General features: G+C 40.1%; 1 protein-coding gene across 1 annotated transcript in view; it reads left to right on the forward strand.

Annotated features, from left to right (window-relative positions):
* DISC1 (DISC1 scaffold protein) overlaps window positions 1–27,564 on the forward strand; it is a 356,636-nt gene that overhangs the window by 70,624 nt on the left and 258,448 nt on the right. Inside the window, 1 exon segment of the mRNA XM_045011010.1 lies at window positions 26,872–27,019. Coding sequence (XP_044866945.1) covers window positions 26,872–27,019 — 148 coding nt within the window.

Raw genomic sequence — 27,564 nt, forward strand, 5'->3', positions numbered from 1 at the left:
GGTGTGGGAGGAGGCAGGGGTTTGGGGGATGGGACGGGGTGAGGTGGGTTCTGGGCAGCACTTACCTGGGGAGCTCCCCAGAAACAGCGACATTCCCCTTGCTCAGCTCCTAGGCGGAGGTGTGGCCAGGCAGCTCTGCACACTATCTCTGACCGGAGCACCGACTTTGCAGCTCCCATTGGCCAGAACTTTGGCCAATGGGAACTGCGGGGGCGGTGCCTGCAGGTGGAGGCAGCGTGCAGAGCTGCCTGGCCACTCCTCCGCCTAGCTGCTGAGTGAGGGGGATGTTGACACTTCCAGGGAGCCCCCCAGGTAAGCATTGCTCAGAGCCCACCCCACCGTCTCCCATGGCCCGGCCCCCTCCCACACCCAAACTCTGCTGCTGCTGGGGGGGGAGGGGCGTGGTGGTCTGAGACTGCCCGAGCAGTGGCTGGAGCGGCTGGCACTGGGACGACCTGAGCTGCTGTCAGGCCAGGCGCACTGGCCGCTGTAAAAGTCACGGAGGTCATGGAAGGTCACGGAATCCATAATAAACTCACAGCCTTAATTATAATCATAAGGCGACTTTTATGCAGAAAATTAATTAAGAGGAGACTTAAAAATGTATGCGGTTCTGCAAAATATATAAATACACAGGTGAATCAGTTTCCCTCTATTATGTAATTTTAAACAAGACAAGGCAGTAAAGGAGTTCAGGAGATCCTTTTTTTTTTTTTTTTTTAACCCCTAGAAGATAACTAGTGTACATAATGGATGAACAAAGAAGAAGCTCGGTGACAAGGTTGTCACAATACAAGGGACCAGATCAGTGAACTCTGCATGACTTTTTTCCTAGAGTTTCAGCCTTGATGGTTATTAAATGAGAAAACTGAGTGCCACTCACACCGCTCCAAAGCAAGGTAACATGATATACCATGAACTTGGTAGAACAAATGAATAAACTCTTTAATTGTAAACTAAATTTCACTCTCTAGGCTTACAAAAGTAACAACAAGAGGAATTAAATCTTACTAAACTAAAAATGTTGGATTCAATGCAACTAACCTGTGAAGAAATATAAATACAGTATCTAAATACTGAACAGTCCTCTCTTCAACTCTCCTCCTTATATTTATTATCTAGACTAGGATTTAAAGGCATGTAGTGAATATGTATTGGCTAACGTGTTCTGTAAGTCTAGTAAAGACAAAGCACGCATGCTAAGCTGCTTGAGTGAAAGCCTACATGGGAGCCCATGATTTAACTCAACCAGCGTAGTACCTGCAAGTCTACACTGCCTTATCTACACTAGATCTGTAAACACACATAAGCTAACAAGTGTTTAAAACAAGACTTTTAAATCTGAGTGTAGACAAGGCCATAGGAACAGTTTGGGGGTGTTTTATTTCTCAGTCTTGGCTGTCATGTCACAAGACAGTCAGGTAGGGTTAATCTTGGATTGTAGGTACATTTATTAATTATTTAATTTCCTCAGTTAAAATATTTTCATTTCTGAGAGTAATGATAGAAAAAGAGTAGCACAGATCACTTTATATGGCAATATTCCACCACAAAGGATGACGTAGGGCAGAGTTAATGCATTTAGATAGACTGTCCAATCTTTTAATTAAATCATGCAGTATCTTTATTTAAAAAGAAAAAATGCAGAATTGGGCAATGAAAGAAAGAAAGGGGAGGTGGTAGTGATTGGATCAGAATAGTAGCTGATATCAGTGTCAGGCTTTATATTTTGTATTTATTTTTGCTATTGTAGGCTTTTGGGTTACCCTAGTTACTGAAATTATGATCAGCAAAAGAGTTCTATGAGAAAGTAATTCTAGGTCAGCTAGATGCTTGAGCTTTGAAGCTGCTACTGATTTGGAATTTTAAATTTATTTTACTGTTGAGAGGTACAAATTTGACTTGTGAAATAGTTATGGCTTTCTATAAAGTAATTGACAGATATTACAGTTATAAAATTATTTATTGGAGGATTACACTAGCTAAGTTTCCAGATGCAATTGGCAAGGAGTCAGGAGGTTTTCATTTGAAGTAGCAGGAAGTTGAGATGAGAGGAAAAAACATACATACAAAATAAAGTATCACTGTTTGAAAATAAGACTATATAACCTTGAGAAACTGAACTGAAAATCTGAAATATAAATGTGTTTAGACTTAGATTATATCCATTAGGTTGATGGATTTCTCCTTATCTCATGGAGGGAAAAGAAACTAAGACTTCAGACAATGAATCATTTTCATTTTCCTCTTTAGTATGGCTTATTCATGGTTTTTCTTATCCATGGGAAAATCAGTTGGGCAACCTCTCCACATTTGTAAAATAGTGCAATTTTTGAATGAGCAACATCACGGAAAAATGAAATATAAACCTTACGCACAAGAACTAAACAAATTCTGTTTAATCTCGCTTTTTGTTCAGGTCAGAAGAGCTTTATGCTTTTAAAGAGAAGTTTTAAAAAACACTTAGCATTTGGAAATTAATTTCTTTTATCATATCAGATGACTGTGAAATGTTCTTGTCTAACTTAAGGCATGTTTACACGTACGTGCAGCATGTCTGGTGAAGACACTCTATGCTGATGGGGGAGAGCTGATGGAAATAAAACCATCTCCATGAGCAGCAGAAGCTATATCTGCAGGAGTAGTTCTCTCGCTGACATAGCGCTGTCCACACTGGTGCTTATGTTGGTGTAACTTATGTCATTCAGGGGGATAGTTTGTTTATACCCCTGAGTGACATAAGTTCTGCCCACATAAGCTATACTGTGAACCTAGCCATAGCCTTAGAATTTTTCAAAATATCAACAGAAAACTTGGCTCTGTATTTTCATATTTCACATTCCAAATTTTTTTGTCTATTTCACAATTCTTTTGCATTTACTATCTGGGATTTATTGGATTTCACTAATACATATACTAACTTTTTTTTTGCAAGATTATTCAGAAGAAATACGTTGGCTGACAGTTCAGCAGGTAGTCTCTCCACAAACTTCCTTTATTCTTTTGTCTAATAGACAAGCCCACCCCCCTCTCTGGGCTTCAGAGCCTGAGTCCCAACATCTAACACTGCTATTTTTAGCACTGTAGCGTGAGCCCCATGAGTCCAAGTCCATACACCCAGGCTCTGAGATTCACTGCTGCAAGTTTTTGCTTGCCATGTAGACGAACCTCTCTGTCTTTTTGCTTGTTTGGATGTAAACGTGATAACTTTTGAATGCTATATATGACCAATTTGAAAATGTCAGGGAATGTTCCAGAGACAAGGTGGGCGAGGTAATATCTCTTACTGGACCAGCTTTTGTTGGAGAAAGGGACAAGCATTCAAGCCACACAGAGCTCTTCTTCAGTTCTGGAAAATGTACTCAAGAGTGTCACAGCTAAGTACAAGGTGGAACAGACTGTTTAGTAGAAGTATCAGAGGGGTAGCCGTGTTAGTCTGGTTCTGTAGAAGCAGCAAAGAATCCTGTGGCACCTTATAGACTAACAGGATTCTTTGCTGCTTCTTTAGTAGAAGTAGTTAGCACATATTTCAAGAGACCATTCAAGGTGAAGTGGTCCATTAACCTCTCCAGTCACGAGGGAAAGGGGAAAAAAAAAAGCTGGGTGGGAGTGGCTTATATATTGTTGTAATAAACTATAAATCCAGTGTGTCAGGTCAGTTCATGATTTTAGTAGCTAGCAAAGTTACAAATTTAAGCTTGTCTTTTGAAGGTGTTGTGCAGGTTCCCTTGTCTCTCTAGTATCCTGGGACCAACATGGCTACATTACCACTGCATACAGGGCATGTTTCAGTCACAGTGGGCAGAACCCTACTGATTTCATTGAAACCTGGAAGAAGTGAAAATAGAGGATTCAACTGAGCCCCTGGAATCTGTGTAGCTGTAGCACTTCAGTGAAGATACTACTGTGCTGACGGGAGAGCATCTCTGGTTGGTGTACTTAATCTACCTCCCCGAGAAGCGGTACTACATGGGGGGTTAGGTCGCTATAACTATGTCGCTCAGAGATGTGGATTTTTCACATCCCTGAGCGATGTAGTTATACTGATTAGGTCTGTAAGTGTAGACCTGGCCCCAACAACTTCAACCAGCTCTGCTGTTAACTACAGATCAAAGAACTGGTTGATATGGCAGCCATTATCACATTCCAACAAAACAATACCTGCCACATCACCTGCCTAACATCCCAATACAATTTAAAATGCTGACACCCTGAGTGTGTGTGTGTGTGTGTAAGTAAATGGGGGGGCCACATGGAGTCCCACCCTGAGGGTGGGGAGACTGGGGAGGAATGAGGGGCACACAGAGCCTCTGGCATAGGGGAGAATGAGGGGTAATGGTATGGAAGGAGGAAATGTGGTGTACACAGAGCCCATGGCAGGTGTCTGAAGGGAGCATTGCGGGGGGGACATAGAGCCCCCAGTGGGGGCGGGAGGTGAGACCCTGGCATATGGGGAATGGGGGACAAATAGAGCCCCGGGTCTGGGGAAGGGGATAAGGGACTACAAAGAGTCCCTGAAATAGAGGAGAGTGGGAGCTTGTGGGGAATGAAGGGATGTAAGGAGCCTCTGGTGTGTGCCTGCAGAAGCAACTAAGTGCATGACGTACTCCACTCCCCAGTTAATCAGATCTCAAATAATCATGAGACTGGCCACAAAATCGTAAGATTTTATAAAAAAGATTAAATCTTGTTATTTGGTTTGTTAGATTTCTGAATCCTCCCCTGCCCACTCCCAGTGTGTGCATGACAATTAGTGTTCCCAGCTTTCAAAAATTTATAGTGAGGTGATTTTGGCCCCTGCTGCAGGAGCTCTCAGGAGGTTTCAGCTGTGATTAAGGCCCTATTGTACTAGGCAAAATGTAAACACTTAGCAAGAGACAGTCCCTGCTGTGAAGAGCAATTTAGTGCTAAACATAGTGGTGAGTTAGAAGTTGGAACTGGGACTCATCTTGTATAGGGGCTATCCAACATCTATTAGATGGGAACAATTCTTCATCCATACTGAACTGGACTGGGCAGGATTCAGACTGTGAAGTCTAGATGAAAGGCTCTATAACCCATTAGTGATGCTGTGAGGCACCCAGTGCCCTGTAAATGGTAATGTTGCACCTTTGAAAATGAGGCTTGCTTTCTGGAGAGAGCCTTTGATTAAATCAAGTTCTGATCTCTTTGCAGTTTACACAGGGAGGGTCTGGAGGACAGGCAGGCATAATCTCTCCCAGCTCACAGGAGATCTACCATGCCCTATTCTTAAAGAGACAGCTCACATTAACAAATAAAAATGCAACAGTACTTACCCGACTCCTCCAAGCCTTTGCACCGCTTCTCGGGGGTGTGGAAATTACGGTTCTGTATTGTAGTTTAAATGATTCATTACTCAGAGTTCTGTATTAATATGCCTAGTAAGGAATCTATTTGTCCTGAATGTTTTTTGTTGTCTGTGTTGTTACAGACAAACTTGCTGACAGGTATTATGAAATAAATGATGAAAAATAATTGAAACTGGTGTGATTATATTGTGTCATTTTGACAAATAAAATATGCAGAATTTTGCAGAATTTTAAAATACTGTGCACAGAATTTTTAATTTTTTTTGTTGCAGAATTTTATTTTTTTTCATGCAGAATTCCCCCAGGAGTAACTGTAAACCCACGCTCCTTCTTTCTTATCTCTGATTCCAATGACCCAGCCCAGCGACCCTTCTGCTCCCACTGCTGTCTTTTTGCCTCCCTTTTGACCTACCTTCAAAGACACCCTGTGCAGCTACCCATTCCTTCCCTTCCACTTGCTGCTGATTGAGACACACACTATCATCTTCCAGTGTATGCTCTAGTGTGATAGGATGACTGGTAGCAGTTTGCTGCACTATAGAGGTCTGACTGGTGTAGCACATTGCTGCAGAAGTAATCAAGAGAGCTAGAGCAGCATCAAACCCAGTTGGCCTGTAGTATCTGCATAGCAATTAGGTAGCTCAGACCAAAAAATCTTCCCTTCACATAGTTTATACACAAATAATTAATAGGGCTAGCTGACTTGGAGAAAACAAGATCCGAAGTCCATTTTACCACTTTCCTCCAGAATTTGGAGAAGTTTGGGTCCAAATTTCATGGCTTGAGCCTATCTCTAATGTATTAGGTAAATGAGGAGAGGCTGAGGGAACTGGGCTTGTTTAGTCTGCGGAAGAGAAGAGTGAGGGGGTATTTGATAGCAGCCTTCAACTTACCTGAAGGGGGTTCCAAAGAGGATGGAGCTCAGCTGTTCTTGGTGGTGGCAAATGAAAGAACAAGGACCAATGGTTTCAAGTTGCAGTGTGGGAGGTCTAGGTTGGATATTAGGAAACACTATTTCACTAGGTGGGTGGTGAAGCACTGGAATGGGTTACCTAGGGAGGTGGTGGAATCTCCATCTTTGGAGGTTTTTAAGGCCCGGCTTGACAAAGCCCTGGCTGGGATGATTTAGTTGGTGTTGGTCCTGCTTTGAGCAGGGGATTGAACTAGATGACCTCCTGAGGTCTCTTCCAATCCTAATCTTCTATGATTCTATGATCCAAACCATTGTACATGTATGTAAAATAAAGCTATGCTAGAAAAGAACAATTCAGCCACATAAAGATAGGATAGCTGTACAACCAGCCACATTAGAAAAGGATTACTCATTTAATGATCATATTAAATAAGACATACACAGTCTCTCCCATTCTACTCCAGTTGTTCCCAGGGGTTCATTCATGAAAATTAGGAGGGGTGGGGGAGGACCACGAGTGGCTCATCTGTCACTTTTCCAACTTGACCCTTTTTATTATGTGTAAGCAGCAAAGAATCCTGTGGCACCTTATAGACTAACAGACGTTTTGCAGCATGAGCTTTCGTGGGTGAATACGAAGAAGTGGGTATTCACCCACGAAAGCTCATGCTGCAAAACGTCTGTTAGTCTATAAGGTGCCACAGGATTCTTTGCTGCTTCTACAGAACCAGACTAACACGGCTACCCCTCTGATACTTTATTATGTGTGAAGTTTTTTGGACGTCACTGTTCCTTTTGTGCATTTTACATTAATGACAGTGATGGAAGAAAATTAATAAAAATTATAATTCTAACAGTACAACTTTAACATCATTATGGAAAAGTCCTGTAGAATTTACCGGTAATAGGGTTGAAATGAAATACGATTCTAAAGATTACTCTAGAAACAAAGAATTTACTAGGAAATGTTACCCTTTCTATAGGTTGTTTGAACATCCTGTACAGTTTGATAATGGATATAATTTCTATAGGATGTTCAAAAAGCCTGTAGAAAGGATAACATTCTATAGGAATTTTCTATAAGGGTAGCATTTGAATTCACTATTTCTGAAGCGTGATGCAAGCACTTTATATATTAGGCTACTCTGTGCTTGGTTTCCATTCCAGGGGAGCAGTGTTGTGCCTAAGGCTGGTTTCCTACTTCATACCAAGATCTTGTCTGTGCAAAATGAACATATAACTTGATCCTGACTGGTGCTGAGCATTTGCAATTTCCAGAGGTCAGTGGAAGTTGCAGGTGTTTAGTATCTCAGTATTTTGACCTCCGTTTACTGTACGCCAAATTCTGAAATTTTGATTTAGTTTTTATTAAAGCACAAGTGGTGTTGAAGTTGTGTGTCTTACTGGCCAGTTGTTTGTGTGAACATTGCATTTGTGCATACTGTCTTGGCAATTGGGAATGCATATTGCAAGCAATGTAACTACAGGCTTACAAATCTGAAAGTCGGTCTCAAAGACTTCATTGTTATATCTTGGAGATGGAACCAATAACTAGCAATGGATAGCAATGGCTGATGCTGCTTTTTTGAAGCACATTGCCACAACAGGTTATTTAGACATATACTGTTGCTGGATTTTTTTAAAGGGTTTGGATAACTCCATTATCATCTTTGACATTTCCAGTTTTATAATCTAGAGTATTCAAACGTCATAATTCAGGGTGTTATCTGATTGCCTGAGGAAATTCCCAACAGCACCATAGATAGCATTGTCTAGTTGCATTAGCAGATATTTTTTGCCTTTGAAATATTGAAACATCCGGCACTTGGTGCTGCTGTAGGAAAGATACTTGCACTAAATGGTCCTATAGCCTGACTAAGACTGACAACTCTTGTTTTAAGATTACGATATAAATATATAAAGTATAAGACAAACATTTTCACACTTGGGTAGCAAAAATTAGGCTTCTAAATCCATGTTAAGGCTACTAAATTAGAGTTCTGATATTCCAAGATGCTGTACACCTCAGGCTCCCATTGATATCAGTGCAATCTGTGAGTTCTCAGCAGCTCTGAAAATCAGATTCCTTATATTTAGGCAACTAAATGTGGATTTTGGAACCTACCTTTGGGCACCTGAGTTTGAAAATGTTGTCCAGAAGTAATTTTTCTTTTCACAGTAATGCATTTATTAAATTAAATTTCCGAGTAAATGTAGATTATGTATCCAGAATAAGAAATAATTTATTATATAGAGGTAATACACCTGGTATAAAATATCCATGTCTCAAGGGAATTTCTGTAAGTGCAATGATAAGAGAGCCTAAAAATTTGAGACTTTCTTATAAGTATTCTGTTCCCTGTATTGCCTTTATTGAATAGCTAGACAACAAAACATTTTTTCTTGTGATTTTTATCCATTTGCTGCTCGACCTTCATACATAATCTGCTGCTGCTACATGATAGCACTGGACCGTCAAGTTGAACCAATCACAGTGCTTGTCGGTGAAGAAAACTACAACTCCCCATAAGAGTTTTTGTGTTTTTTAGTTTCACAGCACAGGTCTTGATAGTACCATTATTGAGAATCTTTGAACAATTAGATGCATTTGACACATTGATGCCAGAGGGAAAAACAAAGAAATATATATAGCTGCAGTTCCTGACTGTGGCTCCTGATGGCAGTACTGAGGCTGTTTCAGAAAGAATGTCACATCATCTCTTGCATTGCTCCAGGCTCCTGAGTTGCACTGTGAAATGAAAACCCAAAAGAGATGTACAGTAATGTGTAGTGCTCTGTTTTGTTTAAGAAGGTGATAATGTTTTAAAACCTGAAGAGACTATAATTTCAGAATTGCTTCATAGTAACTGGAACTTGTGCTTGCTTGTACATAGGATCTGATCTTCCTGCCACTAAACTCAAAGACAAAACTCCCATTAGCTTCACTGTCAAGAGGATCAGGTCCGTATTGTTCAGCCTGTAGTGTACATACAGAACTGTAGAATACTCTTTTATGTTTAGTCTCTTTAACTCCATACTTTAGTGCAGGGGTAGGCAACCTATGGCAGGGGTGCCGAAGGCGGCACGTAAGCTGATTTTTAGTGGCACTCACACTGCTCACGTCCTGGGCACCTGTCCGGGGGGTGGGGGGAAGGCTCTGCATTTTAATTTAATTTTAAATGCAGCTTCTTAAACATTTTAAAAGCCTTATTTACTTTGCATACAGCAATAGTTATATATTATAGACTTGCAGAAAGAGACCTTCTGAAAAAATTAAAATGTATTGCTGGCATGTGAAACCTTACATTAGAGTGAATAAATGAAGACTCGGCACACCACTTCTGAAAGGTTGCCGACCCCTGCTTTAGTGTGTGTGCTCAAGGTATGTGAACTTTTTAGCCAGAATTGTATTAGTTCAACTTAATCTGGCATTTGGGAAATGAATGGCTTTTGAACAATTTAATTAAGTGTTGGGATTCCAGCTTTGTTGTAGTTAGTGTATTAACTGCAGTATTATTTAACAGTAGAGTGCTGCATGGTATGTTGAGGAATGGATTTTTAACCCAGTGTGTAGAATCCCCCCCGCTCCCCAATTTTCTGTCTGTCTGACTGGGACATAGCTTCTCCAAACCCTGACCTGCTACCACTTGATCTGTCCCCCATTGGCTAGTGTTTTGAACACTATATTGTTTTGAATCTTGCGCTAATCCTGGGCTCTGAGTTTATACTGTGAGGCACAGAGACCTATTTGAATTGTAGTAACCATATTAGATGAACTCATGCATCTTCTCTCCAGCTCTCCTCCATTATTACTTAAGCAGAGTCTTCTACACTTTCTGTGGTGATGAGGGTTATGTAAGCACTAGATTAAACAGATTTCTCCCCGTTCTTGCATTACAATCAAATCGCTTTAGTTAACATTGCGTTAATTTCTATATGAATTAATTTTATATTGTGTTAAGGGCAACTTACTGTGATATCATGAATAGGATAATGATTTCACTGGAGAAGCAAGTTGAAGTCATAATATAATGGAGAATGCTCTTATCCAATGCACAAATGGCTGAAAACAGGGCAAAGAGAATACAGAAATTAAACTTTTTTTTATGTATCAGCTTGTGTGGTCTAATGATTCCCCTGGCTTCTGTCAACTTGCTCTGTAACCTTAGGTAAGTCACTTTTCTTTGCCATAGTTTACTCATCTGTAAAATGGGCATATTATTATTTACCTTGCAGATATATTGTGAAGCTTAATTAAAGATTGTAAATCCCTCTGAGATCCTCATATGACAGGAACTTCAGAAATGCAAAATATTATTTCCAATAAACTGAATGTCTTGAATTTTTGTGATTTTTGTGAGAGTTACTGTTAATAGACTATGGATCCTGTAGGTAACCTGTTCTAAATGGATTTACAGTTCTTGTATGGATTACAAGAAAAGGACAACAGGAACGTTGGTTTGCTATGGTTTCAAACAAACATTTGAGAGGAAAAAAGGTCCTGAATAGTTTTCTCATGATGTAGATTGCAACAAAGTTATTTTTTTGTAGTTGTGATGTATTAGATGGAATGACCTTTACCAGTTGATGACACTGATGTAGTGGAAGTGACATTTTTCCACTTGACCTTTACACGATGTGTCAGCTTGTCCTGTAGCGCCAAATAAGTTACAATTGACAGATTTGATAGAACGCTATCTTGACAGAAGCTTATTGTTTGGAAGAAGATATGTGTTGAAATGTGAACCCTTTAGCAATAACATGGTGAAGTTTTCATGTACCCTCCATCACTAAGGAATAGATGGCTTAGAAATGACTACTGTTCAAATCGCAGCCGGAACACTTATTTTAATTAATCTTTTTGAATTGGCACTGTTTTTTCCTAGAATGGACTTTTAATGTTAAATCTACTGGCTTTATTTTAACTTTTTCTCCCTTTACTCCCTACCTGAACCTGTTAACACTTTTTACTTTCAAATTCTAACTTTCCTTGGTTGTTTCTTTTCTTCTCTATGCATTTTTCCCCCGGTATAATTTGTTTTTATCTTATGTTCATAACAAGGCAGTTAAACATAGTAAAGATTTCAGCATGCAGTAAAACCTGTGGAGAACCTGTCACTCAGGACGGGAGGGGTGGTGTACACGTGTGAGTGTGTGTGTGTGCTTGCACGCGTGTAACAGTTTCTTTGTTTTGTAAAAAGAACGGGAGTACTTGTGGCACCTTAGAGACTAACACATTTATTTTAGCATCTAAGTTTTAGTCTCTAAGGTGCCAGCAAGTACTCCTGTTCTTTTTGCGGATACAGACTAACACGGCTGCTACTCTGAAACCTGTCTTTGTTTTGTATTTCCTTTGTGGTGACTATTAACCAGAAATAATGCTGGAATAGAGTAAAGGGCTGGGGGGCAGTGAACAGCTGACAAACTATAAAGCAGTGATTGTGTGGGGTATGTTGAGAATGAGAAAGATATAAGCATGGTGGAACTGTTGCCTTTCCACAGTTTTGGCACTTCCGCTAAAAGAGTACAAATTCTAGCCAGACTTTACTGAAGAAAGAAGACTTGCAGTTGCACAGAAGTAGCTTAAAATTAGAAAATGACAGTTAGTGATGTCAAAGACTGAGTGCTATAATTCCAGCCTTCTCTTCTACTGGGGTCAAAGGTTCTAGTGCTTTTTTTGAGGTTTGACTGGAACTATTTGACCATTTAGTAGGTAAGAGAAGCAGTTGTGGGATCTAAGCCTGCTTGTTTGTAAGCCTGAGAGACTCTAGTTACTGAGCTACAGTGATTTAAATAAAAGCCTCTGAACTGCCAGGAATGATAAGAGCAGTGAGAACAACTGTCTGATTGGTCTATGCTACCATGACCTGGCTCAAGCTGTCCAGTCATAGGCAGCCAAAAGGATGGTGGAGGCAAAGAGAAGCAGAGTGAATCTGTAAGGGGAAGTGCAGTCTTCCTACCATGACATTTATGGGATATATAAAATGTTATACTTCCCCAAATACTCACTGAACAGTTTTATTAGCTCCTAGGAATCATGTAATTTTACTATGCAATTTTGTGTATATATTTTACCGAAGACTTACCCTCTGCCTTTGGCATTTCTCTTTGGGTGGATATTTATTTTATTTTATTTAGATTTATGTAAATACTAAAAAGGTGCTTTTGGGATAACTTAAAAATACAACACAAAAATGCTCTAAGTGCAGCAGTACAATTTAATTTTAACACACATCCAGTAGGTATAAGTGGGAAAAAAATATTGTAGAACTATATAATAATAAAAATCTCTAGCTCTTATCTAGTACTTTTCATCCATAGATCTCAAACCCACTTTACAAAGGAGGATAGGCCTCTCTTTTATAGATGGGGAATAAACTGGTACAGAGAGGTGAAGTGACTTGTCTGAGGTTACATAGCAGGTCAGTTGCAGAGATGGAAATAGAACCCAAGTCTCCTGATTAACAATTCAGTGCTCTGCCATTGGGCAATAGATACTGGTGAGGCTGCATTAGGACTGTTGTACTCCATTCAGATTAGTTTAATATTCCAAGCTATGCAAAATGCTGTGTGTCTCCACGTGCTGTTGTAGTAATAGTAGTTAAGAGGAAGGGTATTGGTGATTGGCCTCCTTTTCCATCTTATTTGGAGCAGCTGTCATTGAATAGCAACTACTGTCTCTCTGCTCTCTATGCCCTCAATTGAGCAAGGCCCTTAAGCACATGCTTGAAGTCAGTGGGACTTAAACACATGTTTAAAGTTATGCACATGCTTAAGTGCTTCATTGAATTGGGAACCAAGTGGAATTTTAGTCCACTAAACTTGCACAAGTGAAGCTTTTTGGCCTCCTTTACATTGACCTATCTGAAGGCCCTCCTGTGCAGTCCTAGCAGGTTCAGGTCTTATGTGGTTCAGAGGGCCTTTTGTGCACCCTAAACCTTATTTTGCGCTGAGAATATCACAGTCATTCTGACTACTGCTGCAGAGCTGAGCTGAAAATAATATTATACAAGTGAAAAAAAGATGGTGGAGATGTAACTAGGATTTTAAAAGGACCCAAGGATCTTTTGTTGTTCAAATAGGAAAAAGAGAGTAGATTTTATCTTTGTTTGAAATGAGATGATTAAGAGGTGACTCCATGAGGTTAAACAACTTTCAGTAGGGAATAGGGTCCTATAGAGGAACAAAAAGGCACTAACTTAAAAAAAAAAAAAAAAAAAAAAAAGCAGGCAGATTACTAATGGGATATAGACAGACCTTCGTTGTGCAGTGAGGAGTTAATATTTTGCAATTATAGCAGCACCTTTTATCTGAAGAACTCAAAGTTTTGCCAACATTAATAAACATAATAAGGCCCTTGTGGAGTAGGTATTAAAATTCACCATTTATGGATGCGGGAACTTGGAACACAAAAAAATTGGGTGGCTTGCATAAGATCATATCACACAGTAAAACAGAGTAAGTGCTAGGAATAAAACCCAGGAGTCTGGACTCCCTGTCTTATGTTCTACCAGTAGACAGTACTCCCTTCCAGAAAGTATCTTTTTATAACTCTCTTTGTACAATTCCCTATATATTAACATTTTTTAAAAAGAAGCTTCATAAGTATCTTGATAAAAATATTGTGGGCTATAGAAGGGAATAGATTTCTATATGGGCTTCTTTGATTCTCCCCTCTTCTAAAAATAGGCCTGTTTATTTTGTTTAGTATTATATTGTGCCTTGAGTTTGCAGGGTCATATGACTGACAGCCACTGTTCTGAGGCTGCTTCAGGAACATGTGTTGAGGAAACCATAACTGAGTTTGTGAGGTTTTGTGTTTTAATGTCTTCTGTTTTTTTTTCAGTGAAAAGGAACTTTCCCAGCAGGGATGGAATTGATTATTTTGTCAGGATCCCATAGGGAAATTAAGGAATTCTACATTTTATTTTTTCCCTCAAAAAGGAATCTCATGAGATTTAGATACTACCATGATAAATTATTTAGAAATGCAGAAAGATAGATGGAAATTTGAGACTCTACCGACACTTCTAGAACATTAATTTTCAGTCCCTGGCGCGCACTCAAGTTTTGATAATTTCTGACTGAGTCTTTAGGTTCTTGCTTCCAGTCCTGGCTCCCTCCCCTACATGCTGTTAATTGCCTCTCTCCTTCCCTTTCTGTTGTGTGCTCTCTAGGTGGTGCTGGAATTTGTGCTTCTCCAATCCCTAATCTGTCAATATTCCAAGCTTCTTTGTGGTTTAAAGCACATGGTCAGTGCCTCTCATGCCATATTGAAGCATTGGTTTAATACTGATTCACAGAGACAGGTGCCACCTACTAAATCACCAACATCAAATTTCTGCCGTATTCTCCCACATTACAAATTATGTCATTTTCATGTGTTGTTTTAGGGTAGCACCCACAATTTTCTAGGCATCTTCCATACATAGTAAGATACAGTCTCTGCTCCAAAGAGCTGTATGTTGGATCTGCTCTTCTTCCACAGTGGAGATCCATAGGCTTATAGGGAAAAGTTTGGCCAAAAAGGTATTTTTAGCATAAGGAACTGCAAATTTGGAATTTTTCCATTCTGACATGAGTTTGAATGAAGGCCAGTTCAAAAAAGTATTTCCTTCTTTAGGTAGAATATCAGATTTGCAGCAGCCACTTTTGAGTGCAGAGATACCAGTTTAGGGAGATGTCTGGGTTTTCATATATTTTCACACACAGTGTATGTCTGCTTATGTAAAAGTCTCAGAGCAAACATTAATATTCAAGAACATAATGGATATGGGTCTCTCTCTGGAAGATTTTAAATCCATTAAAAGACTATGGTAGTTTGGGGACAGAACTCCTGCTCCTCTATGTTCCTTTGCTAGTTACAGGGAGCTGTTTGCATAGTTCGGAACAATGGAACAGAAACTATTTATCCAAAATAGGAATGGGGTGGAAGCACATGATGGCATGTCACATGCATGTCAGGGAAGTAAAAAGCATTCTGGACACCTGATTTTCAGTTCCACTATGACACAGGTTAGCAAAGACTCACATGCAATCTGCTGCAAAATTCTTTAGCTACTTACAAAGTAAGAATCACTTGATGGATCATCTAGCATAAGAGATATGATGACCATATTATTGTATAATCATATATGATATATGGTTATACAGTAATATTTCAGGTTATTAAATCTAGTCAAATTATTTGTTGTGAATAAATGTAGCTTTGTGAATTGATCCAAATTTCTCTGAATAGTTTGTAAACAAATTTCGAATGTTTGTAAACTGTCCTCTTTGTTCAATAACCATAAACGGTAGGCTACAATGTAGAATTGGAGAGAGAATGACTTCTGTTATCACAGTTTCTCTTGCCACAGAAGAGAAAAGATCATGCCTTCTAATTGATCTGTTTTTTCAAGTGAACCTGATGGTCAGTTGGTGACTTGTTTCCTCCACATAGAATAGTCGAGAGGGGCATTTCAGAATATAAATTTTAAAAAAAACTACTTAATCCTCTGTCAGATTTCAACTTTGGCACTTTTGATAGGTGACTTTATCTGCACCTGTTCATTGATGTTTCTTAGACTGGAATTTGTGCTTTTTTGCTGTGCTTTTTCATAGCATGACATATTTTAAATTACAGGGATAATCCATTGTGGATCACTCCTTCATGTTATCTATTATATTCTTGGACTTCCATCATAAAAATAAATGTGTTTCAGACAGTCTAGTTAAGGATGGTATTCTATGTATACTCAAGTTAGAAATAGCTAATGAGTCTGTTCTTTGTTTAACAGGGGGAACAAAGAACCTATACATGGCTAAATAGAGTATTGGACAATATTTCTGACTGAATCCATAATCATAAAATCCCTGAATTAAAAACCCAGACAAATTCCTTTTATTTATTCCTTAGTGCTCAAAACTTGCTTTTTGAAAACAATCATCATGGCATATTATGCAACTCTGTGTGGAAAGTCCATCATATTTCACTCAAGGTTATGAGGAAAGGGAGATTTTGATTTAGATATTTTTGTCAATGTGTGGGGGATTTTTGTTCAGTCCCCCTCACTATGAAACTAACAATTGCCTTCTGGCCTTGTATTTGAACAATATGGATTTGGAAATCTCTCCTACAGTCTTTCTCTAACCAGATCCACATAGAGAGAGCTGAATTATAGGCAGGTAAGGATCTGTATTGCTTTCTGCTGCCTTCCTTGTTTGTAGGAATCTCTTTAAGAGTATAATTTAGCTGTATAATACATAAAGCATAATATAGATTCTTTCTACATGATAGTGCTGTATATATTTTCTTCTTTTAATGAAAATTCCTACTGGAATCTATAGGGCATGTTTATTTCTGTAGGATTTAATATAGTAAAAATAATATGTAATGACACTGTCAACACTGCTTACAAAATAATGTGGATATCAAATAAAATGCACCTGCTTGTTTTTACTCTAAAGTATCTTTCAATGGCATCTTAGTGTAGACTATCCTTACTGTAAAGTCATATGGGAAGTTCAGACATCACATCACTTTAATTGGAAATGAGATACCGACAGAAAGTATGAAAAGCAAACAGGACATGATTTATTCTGTATATACAGTAGTTTAATACAGGGCTGATCATTCCAAAAACTTGACACATTAAAACCATGCTGTGTTTTGTGGCACCTTACATGTACAACAAGTTTCAGATACTGTATGAATCAATGAAGAATGGGAGTAGATACACTCAGTACAGTACTATATTATTTTTATAGGACTGGAAAGGGACCTCCTGGGTCATCAAGCCCAGTCACTGGCTAGCGCAAGCAACCTCATCATAGAATCCCATCCAATACTCCTATATACTGATGATGCCTTTCAACTTTGTGTGATCAGTCAGTTTCATTAGCACACTTCTACTTTTTGTGCCAAGATTATCAATGAAAATATTAGATAAGATCGGTCCCAAGACCGATCCTTGAGGAAAGCCACTAGTAACAGTCCCCTACAGCACAATCATTGTCCTCTCAGCTTAACCCATTGTTATCTCTGTCAGGCTGTCTGGAGTGGCTTAAGAGCATGAGTACCAACCTCAGGGCAGACTGTTAGGAAGCAGGGCATAAACCACAAATTGGTTGTGAGTTCTCTCCTGAGATTTCACCAACCAAGTATGAACTTCTCAAGCACTGTAACAGCCCTAACATGAAGTCACAGACTGAATGGGGGTTATGTGATGGCTTTGGTGGTGTGGACTTCTGTGATGTAGGGACATGTCCGGGGCTTACCCTGCACTAGCACCATTCTCCTGGCAACCTAACGAGCACAGCTGCTCCTGATAGAGCTGGACCAGCTCCCACCACCAGGCCAGACCCTTGCTTTCACCACTAGGCCAGACCATCCACAACTCTGTCGCTGACAGAACATCGGCCAGATGGGTGTGAACATCAGCTGAGGCAGAGGGAGGGGGTCAGAAGCTGCTAGCCTGACTTGGGACTGAACCAGCACCCTTCAGGTGAAAGGCTTGATGTCCTGTGCAATATTCCAGATTTAAAATGTAAGCTACCATAAGCTTGTCCAAGTCATTAACAAAAGAGTATCTGAAACATTGAGAATTCTACTTTTGTTGAAAGTTTAAATGAAAACTAGTGGATTCAATTTAAATGTAAAAGGAAAAAATCCATAACTGCCAGCATGTGTCATGTTTCATTTTTTCATATGGTTTAGAACAACTGAAATATTAAACTCCAAGAATGAGTTTATTTATGCTGTCAGACTCTTAAGTAAATCTGCTATAAAACTTGCATTCAATACTCTTAGGAAATCCTAGTGTTACACACTTTAAGGACTTGCTAGTTTTCTGGACTGTTACTAGGGTGTGCGGGTAGGAGGAAAGGATATCTGGCGACTGGGAAGAGAAGGATCTGGGTTGGGAGCCTTAATAGGAATCATTTCAGACCCACATCTCCATTTCTCTTCTGGTGGAAACTATTCACTTGTGCTTGTTTGTATGCCTAACGTTTTCTACTTTCCCCTGTTACTGCATCGCAGTCCTCCTATCAGACAGAAAAGAGACAGGAAAGGTGGCATGCAGCTAATATTGTAGGAAAGGAAAGAGCTGGAACTTGAGGAGATATCGGAACCAAACCATCCTCATGGTGTCTGGATACTATGGTGGATAGGGCAGCAGACAGGGATTCAAGAGATTTGAATTCAGTTCCTGGTTTGGCCATTAGCATTCTATGTGACTTTGGGCAAGTCACTTACTCTACTCCTGTCTCTCAGTTTCCCATCTGTACAATGGAGATACTTTTCTGCTTCATAGGGTTGTTGTGAGAATAACTCCCATGATGGTGATGTGCTCAGATATTATGCTGATGAGGGCTACGTAAGTACCTAGATAGAAATATAGGGCAGTGGTTTAACAGTATGGGTTGTCTGGAAGCTGAACAAAGGGAAGCTGTGAGTCTGAGGCTATCTGCTCTCTTAGGGTATGTCTACACTGCAATTAGACACCTGCAGCTGGCCTGTGCCAGCTGGCTTGGGCTCACGGGACTGATTAATCGCAGTGTAGATGTTTGGGCTCAGGCTGCAGCCCGCGCTCTGAGACCCTCCCACCTTGCAGGGTCCTAGAGCCTGGGCTCCAGCCTGAATGTCTACACCGCAGTTAAACAGCCCTGCAGCCCAAGCTCCGCGTGCCTGAGTCAGGTGACACAGGCCAGCCATGGATGTTTTGTTGCAGTGTAGACATACCCTTAGAGGGAAGGGAACTGAGTGGTGAGTGAGGGGGTGATAGCAAGGGCAGGAGCAGAGATGGTGGCAGGATTCCTGCTGTAAAGGATAGAGAGAGACTGAAGTTGAGTTTTTTTTATCTCTGTCTTCCAGCATTGACTTCAGTAGGGCAGGAAAATAGGAAAACCAACCCACTTGAGTTTCCACGCATTAGTGCATCCCTAAATGACTGGGTCAGGGGTCTCATTAAATGAATGAGAAAAATGATTACTTTCAAGGCTTTAAAAATACCTTTGTCAGCTGTGTTGCTTGTAGCTGCTTCAGACTGTCCACCAATGTGAACCCTTGCCAATTGTAAAGGATAATCAATACTACCTGTGTTCTTCAGTGTCGTCAGTAACAAAGGCACAATAATGCCCTCATTCTCAAAAAAGAGGAGCTTGTGTTCCGTCCAGCATTATAATGTCTGAAGCTCATCTGGAAATGATCCATCTGACCAGTCTAATACCACAAAGAATCCTCAAACAGTACTTCCTTTGTCTATCTGCAGTGGCCCAAGCACAGAGTCTTTATCCTAGTCATCAACAAAGACTCTCAGTTGCACAGGAAATAACACTCATGCAAGATATACTCTTTAATGAAAACCACCTCACTGTTGGTTCTTCCCTCTGTTGGTGTTGGATTGGGTGCAGATCAGGGGGAAAAAGGAGTTTAATCCTCTTATGTAGAATATTTTGCTTGATTATTAGTGTTTTGGAGAAGCTTGTTATGGTTGTCTGGTTGTCTTTTGTTAAAATGGAACCGATCATTTATTTTTAGGGAGAATATTTAGATCTCAGTTTGTTGCCTGAGCCTGTGGCACATTTACCCCACGCCTTTAGGGGGTGTAGCCAGCTGTGAGAGGATCATCATAGCAAAGGGTCGCACAGCATTGTATGCCTGGTGGCTGGAGCCAAGGATTGGGTCTGGAATATTTTAAACAAAATTTACATTATTTTGGTGGTGATTGATGTAAAGCACTCAGGGCTAAAGGCTTTTCCCCTAATCCTTCTTAAGATTTAATTGTAGCATCTGTTGAGGGCAATTGTGTTAAAATGCTTCCATCCCTTCTCAGTTTATTGTTCCTTTAATTGTAAACAGCACAAAATCCATAGGTTGGTGTGGCAATAAAAGGTCAATTCTTTGCTCTAACATAAAACTACTATAAGAAAGTGTGCACAGAATGAATGATTATGAAACAATATACACATTTTGGCCCTACTACTTTCAGCTGAACTCTGAGGTAGTTGCTTCAGTATCTTTAAGATGCTCAAGAGCCAGCATCTCAATTTCCCAATCTATGGCACTTGACTGCAATGCTATGCCTCACCAACTCTGTTTTTTAGGAACTAGAAAATGTAACAAGTGAGAGCATGCGGTCACAAGATTATCGTTTTCCAGGTTCCTGTTGATAGGAGTTTTAAATGCCATTGGGTGAAAGGGACATTTTCAGTCACATCAAGAGCCAGCAAAGTTGCAGTCCTCTTGTTCTCAAATTCCATAGGATTTGATATCGCCTTCATAGTCAGAAATCCAGCAGTACTGAAAACAAAACATTAGTTTTCCTGTGATGTTTGAGATACCATTCTCTTCTCCATGCTTTCAATGTATTTAATCACTAGACTTATACAGGCTTTGAATTCAGAAAAGTAGGTGCTTAGTGTGTTTGGTTCTTCTTTACTTATTTGTTTTAAATATAGTATTGCTAACCTCAGGTGCACAAAAATCATGAATCAGGCACCAAAATATCACGTGATTGGCTTAAAAATCATGACATTTTAGAAAATAATAAATTTTGGGTTATTTTTGTCTGACTTCTGGTTTTTCAGCATTTGGGGTATGTTTTTAAGCTTTTCTCTGCAACCTTGAGAACTAGAAACATGCTATTTTTAAAATGAAAGTTGGGATTTCTGTATAATCATGTGGCTTTAAGACTGGAGCTTTAAGATACCAGGTATCATGGCAACAATATAACACCACTGGATTTAATTGATTCTCCCCCCTCCCCCCCCCCCCGATTCTCACCAGTGTAAGTGATAGGGCAAATTGAGGCAGGTGAGTTTAGCAAGATCTTAGTTGAGGACAGATGACTTTCCACTTTGATTATCTTAAGCCCTGTTTTGCACAAAAACCTGCCAATTTATCCTCTAATGAGGTCTAGAAATGATTCATTCTGAAATGTAGGGCCTCAGTTTGGTGCCAGGGAACTTTCTATCCTTGGTGATGATGGTGTCTGTGAAGCAGATGGCAGAGCATAAATTCATGGTTGTACTGTAAAGGAATCGTTTTCCCTTGCTTTGTTTTATCATTTTCAGCTTTTTATTGCAACACCAGCAAGACCCTCGGTGAATTCCAGAGCTTGTTGATGAATTGAGGAGTTAAGGTGAAAACACAAACACTCAAATATTTAAATAAATAAATCCCAAATAAAGGTCAGAGATAATGCCTCTATTTCCTAAACACTAACAGATTCTGCACCAAAATAATGGTCATTATAACCCGTAGCTTGCTTTCCAGATCTAAACAATTTCCCAGTTGATTACCTAAAGTGATAGCAATGTAAACAGTTCATTTACTTCTGTTTTTAAATGAAGCAACTTTGAAGTACTTAACATGCAATTTCAAAGCATCTATATATAAAATATAAGGTAGCAATAGCTTTTTACCAGCCATCAGTTAAACTATTTGCTTTATTTTTGGCTTGCATCACTGCAGGAAGGATACTTATGCTCAATATAAACAATTACAATTAATAACTAAACATAGAACTTGGCTGCTATGTACATTGCATATCGTTACATTTCCTAAGAAAAGATTTATTTTTACTGTTTGTATTTTGCTGCTTAATAAACTGATGGATAGGCTGGTTTAAAAAAAAAAGTTCCTTAAAAAGGTTGATTAGAGAAGACTGCGGGATTATAGTGACTAACACAGAAAGGATAAAAGATTGTTTGGTTTTGAGAGAGTAGCAGCAGATGAGGCCAGCAACATTTTTATAAAACATCAGAACAAAGTATTTTGAAATGTCTGGTAGTAGAAATTAATTGAATGCCATGTACACTTGCAAGTATGAAACATAGTGCATCTGAGAATTAATGAGACAGAGATAATAAATTGGCCTTTGAATTCCTTCATCTGTATTTCTTCCAAAAATAACCTCTATGACATCCTGAGGTCTAAGAAGGTAAGTGTAGGTTGGTGGAAACAACTCGACACAAAAACACAGGGTTAGCCAGTCATGTTACGGAACAACAGTTAAAGCATTGGAATACAACAGTGTTTTTCTTGATCAGTTCAAGTTTCTAACCCATAAATTCTAGGTTAGACAATAGCCTCTCCCTGCCTGTTCCTGAAACAGTTGGTTTTTATACCCCCCTCCTGAAGCACCTGTGTAAGCCTGAGTTGTTAACTCCTCCTTTGCCATGGTAGTTTGTCTGTACCCTGTCATACTTACTCACTAAAATGGTCTCATTTTCATGCACATTTGAAAAGACATAGGATGCCAAGCACTGAACAAAAACCATAAGTAATCATTTGGGGCCTGTGACGCTAAGAATCTCAGTATTCATGCCCTGCACACCATTGTAATAATCTTTGTACAAAATATGCATTGTGTGGTATGATTTGAAAACTAATAACTCACAGGTCAATAATATCATAGTGAAATGTATGTAGTGACATTATATGTAAAAATATGAATATCCCCTGTATGGGAGGGATTCCAAAAGACTGGAAAGGGCAAATATAGTGCCAATCTATAAAAAGGGAAATAAGGATGACCTGGGGAATTAGACCCATCAGCTTAACTTCTGTACCTGGAAAGATAATGGAGCAAATAATTAAGCAATCGATCTGCAAACATCTAGAAGATAAGGTTAGAAGTAACCGTCAGCATGGATTTGTCAAGAACAAATCATGTCAAATCAACCCGATAGCTTTCTTGGACAGGGTAACAAGCCTTGTGGATGGGGGAAAGTAGTAGACACGGTATATCTTGACTGTAGTAAAGCTTTTGATACTGTCTCGTATGACCGTCTCATAAACAAACTAGGGAAATGCAATCTGGATGGAGCTACTATAAGCTGGGTGCATAACTGGTTGGAAAACCGTTCCCAGAGAGTAGTTATCAGTGGTTCACAGTCATGCTGGAAGGGCATAACAAGTGGGGTCCCACAGGGATCAGTTCTGGGTCCTGTTCAATATCTTCATCAGTGATTTAACTAATGGCATAGAGAGTACATTTGTAAAGTTTGCAGACGATACCAAGCTGGGAGGGGTCACAAGTGCTTTGGAGGATAGGATTATAATGAAAAATAATCTGGACAAACTGGAGAAATGGTCTGAAGTAAATAGGATGAAATTCAATAAGGACAAATGCAAAGTACTCCACTTAGGAAGGAACAATCACTGCACACCTACAAAATGGGAAATGACTGCCTAGGAAGGAGTACCACGGAAAGGGATCTGGAGGTCATAGTGGACCACAAGTTAAATGAGTCAACTGTGTAACACTGTTGCAAAAAAAGCAAACATCATTCTAGGATGTATTAGCAGAAGTGCTGTAAGCAAGATATGAGAAGTAATTCTTCTGCTCTACACCATGCTGATTAGGCCTCAACTGGAGCATTGTGTCCAGTTCTGGGTGCCACATTTCAGGAAAGATGTGGACAAATTGCAGAAAGTCTTCAGAAGAGCATCAAAAATGATTAAAGGTCTAGAAAACATGACCTATTAGGGAAGATTTTAAAAAATTGGATTTTTTTAGTCTGGAAAAGAGAGGACTGAGAGAGGGGACATAACAGTTTTCAAGTACATAAAAGGTTGTTACAAGGAGGAGGGAGAAGAATTGTTCTTCTTAACCTCTGAGGCTAGGACAAGAAGCAATGGGTTTAAATTGCAGCAAGAGAGGTGTAGGTTGGATATTAAGGAAAACTTCCTAACTGTCAGGGTGGTTAAGCACTGGAATAAATTGCCTAGGGAGGTTGTGGAATCTCCATTATTGGAGATTTTTAAGAGCAGGTTAGACAAACACCTGTCAGGGATGGTCTAAATAATACTTAGTCCTCCCATGAGTGCAGAGGACTGCATTAAATGAACTCTTGAGGTCCCTTCCAGTCCTATGATTCTATTATGTTGTTAGCATATGTTTCAAAACCGGACAGCCCTGCCTAGGCAAAAGTTGTTAGACAGGCCTATCCTAAATCAAGGAATGTGTGTTCATCCCAGTTTACATATAAGTAGTAAATAGATCAGCAGGAATGGCAGGAAACAGAACAATTTGTATTTCAGGAAACACAAGTGGGGGAAGAAAGAGCATGGCGCTTCCTTCACCTCCAGAGACTGTGGGTGAGACAGGCCATCTTCAACAAAGCCTTGAACCAAAACTTACCCTGGCGAGCCAGACCAGTTTGTTTACCTGCTGTATCGGCAGGTTCGGCTGACCGCGGCTCCCACTGGCCGTGGTTCCCCGTTCCAGGCCAATGGGGGCGGTAGAAGCAGCGCGGGCAAGGGATGTGCTGGCCCTGGCTTCCCGCCACCCCCATTGGCCTGGGATGGCGAACTGCGGCCAGTGGGATCCGCGATTGGCCAAACCTGCCGATGTGACAGGTAAACAAACTGGCCCGGCCTGCCAGGGTGCTTACCTGGCAAGCTGCGTGCCAGAGGTTGCTGACCTGTGGTGTAGACATACCCTCAGTTAAGCTATTGACTATGGAGGAGCACATGGTTCAGAGAGAGACATCCATTAAGGGAGGATCTATTAATAGGGATTCTCTATATCTTAGTAAGGAGGAGAGGATGGAAGATGATAAAGTACAGGTAGGATCTGAAGAGAAACAGTCGAATGAAGAAGAGTTGCTGTGGGTGCTCGACCCTGCCCTTCCCTAAGTTGTACAGTACAGAGGGCCCTGTGGAGCTGAACTCCATGCTATGCAGGGTATTTGCACACCTGTCGCTCTCCCTCTGGAATCATGCCCCCACACTTGTGCAGTAAGCTCTTTGGGGCGAGGACTGTTTCCTACGGCAGTGGTTTTCAAACCATGGTTCGCGATCCAGAACTGGAAGGGACTGGGTCGCGATGGCTCTGGTCAGCACCGCTGCCGTTAAGTCACATCGGCGGTGCTGCCCGGCTAAGGCAGGCTAGTCTCTACCTGTTCTGACACTGCGCTGTGCCCTGAAGCATCCAGCAGCGGGTCCGGTTCCTAGGCTGGGGGGACATGGGTCTCCGCGCGCTGTCCCCTCCCAGAGCACCGGCTCCGCACTTCCGTTGGCTGGGAACTGGCCAGTGGGAGCTGTGGGGGGCGGTGTCTGTGGGTGAGAGCCGGATCTGCTGCAGGCTGGAAGCCTGCCTCTGCACCCCGGCTGCGATGCTGACCAGGAGCTGCCAGAGGTAAGCCCGTGCCCCATGCCCCAACCCCTGCCCCAGCCCTGAGCTCCCTCCTGCACCCCAAACCCTGCATCCCCAGCCCCACCCCAGAACCTGCACCCTCAGCCCAGAGACCTGACCCCCTCCCGCACCACAGCCCCCTGCCACACACTGAACCCCTCACACCCACACCCCAAGCCTGTGCCACAGCCCTGAACCCCTCCCACAACCCAAACCCCTCATCCCCAGCTCCGTTGGGTCACGGGCATCAACAATTTTCTTCAACTGGGTCGTCAGAAAAAAAGTTCGAAAACTGCAATCCTACGGTGTATCTGCATGGTGCCTACCACAATGAGGCCTCAATCTTGTTTGGGGCCTCAAGGCACAACAGTAATACAAATAATAAAAATAAATATTTGGCAACATTAGGCTCTCAACACAAGCAGAAACTAACTCAATAAAATATTAGTTTATCATAAAGACACATATATTTCACTAAAATGAAAAAATGTAAACTGCTAATCTAGTTCAGACAGAAATTGAAACTAGTTAGTAGAAAAAACATGCCCAGATTGATATGATTCTGGAAACAAATTATTGTATTCAGAATAAGAGAGGGGGAGGAAAGCAAATTACAAAAATATTTAAAAAAGAACAATGGTAGGCAGAAAGTGTAAATTTAAAGATTTCTCTATTTGTACAGTAGTTCAGAGCTTTCAGAGCAGGGTAAAGTATCATTATGGATGTTCAATGCTTGAATTATTTTGTTCATATGAATCTGCCAGTGTGTTTTCCAAAACATCTTGGGGTAGAAAATAAACATTCTAAAAATCAATTATTTATCTTTGGGCTGTTCACCTGTTTTTTGCATAGGAAAAAACACCAAATAAAGATTAATGACCGGTAATTAAAATGTTTTATGCTGATAAAGTTATAGAGCAGTTATAAAATGAAAATGCTTTCTCAGTAGCACTATTATTTTTATTTGCCATCTACAGTATAACACATTTTCTGGATTCATAAACTAGAAATAATTTACTGAAAATCTAATATTATGCTTTGGGGTTTGAGTGTTTGTCGCTACATATGCATTTTCTGTTTAAATTTAGGTTTGAATCTGTTAACTAAAATATCATAGGGTATTCTTCGGTTCTCTTTATGTAGTACTAACATAGGTTTTTAAAACCAAGAAGATCTAAAGGTCAGATTCAGACTGACTTATACACTTGCAAGTGTATAGGCTTACTGATTTAAAATTCCCAATTGAGTCCTGCAGGCTTAGCTTTGTATATCAACAGAAGTAAATAGTTTGACATTGTAGATGTCTCTGATGTTATCCAGTTCCAATCTGAGTAATTTAGAGCAAAACATTCTGACTTACTGTAGCAAACACTTCCCTTTTTGATAAAGTATGGTATTTCTCTTTTCTTGATGACCATCCAACTAACTTCTTTCAAGAAAAATGTAACCCTGTTTGTTATTTGTTAAGTAATACCAACTTTTGGTACTTTTGTGTTTTTAGCTGATAAATTTAGAAGGAAACTAGAAGAACTGGAGCGAGAGAAGAATTCTTTAAAATTTCAGCTTCCTTCAAAGCATCCTTCAATTATCAGCTTCTTGGACAGATTCAGTGCACAAGTTCAAACAGCGTTGTACTGGGCTGGAGATCGGTAAGTTCACTGGAGCCTTATGACATGGAACTATATTTCTGTTTTTCTTGAAGTACTGGGTACAAGTTATGGCTAGATTTTAATTTTTAAACAAAAAATGAATGCTTTGGAGCATTGATACTACACCTTTTAAGAATATAATAATAATTCAGTCCTACTGTTGTCATTTTTCCTTTTCTCCAGGTCTTTGAAAAGTGTCATATTAGAGCCTGAGCCTGAATGAATGAAGTCAATATGACTTTTACCACTGATTTCAATGAGAACAGGCTTGAACCCTAGCACAGCAACTTAAACATATAGCAGCAAGGCAGCCTGAGCTACATCTCCCTGTGGAACTAAACCCAGTTCGCTTTTGGGGAGATGAAAAATCATTAACTATAAAGTGTGTAAATCACTTCTACCATGGATTCTCCTGCCAGCTTGGGAACCACTTTTATTCATTATTAGTTAAGGACTAGCAATATGCTGAGCACTGTGCAGTTCACAAAAATAATCAGTCTCTCCCCCTAGAGCTAACAACCTGCAAGACACAGAGAATCTGAGAT

This window comes from Mauremys mutica, chromosome 3 (assembly GCF_020497125.1).
Source record: "Mauremys mutica isolate MM-2020 ecotype Southern chromosome 3, ASM2049712v1, whole genome shotgun sequence".
NCBI lineage: Eukaryota > Metazoa > Chordata > Testudines > Geoemydidae > Mauremys > Mauremys mutica.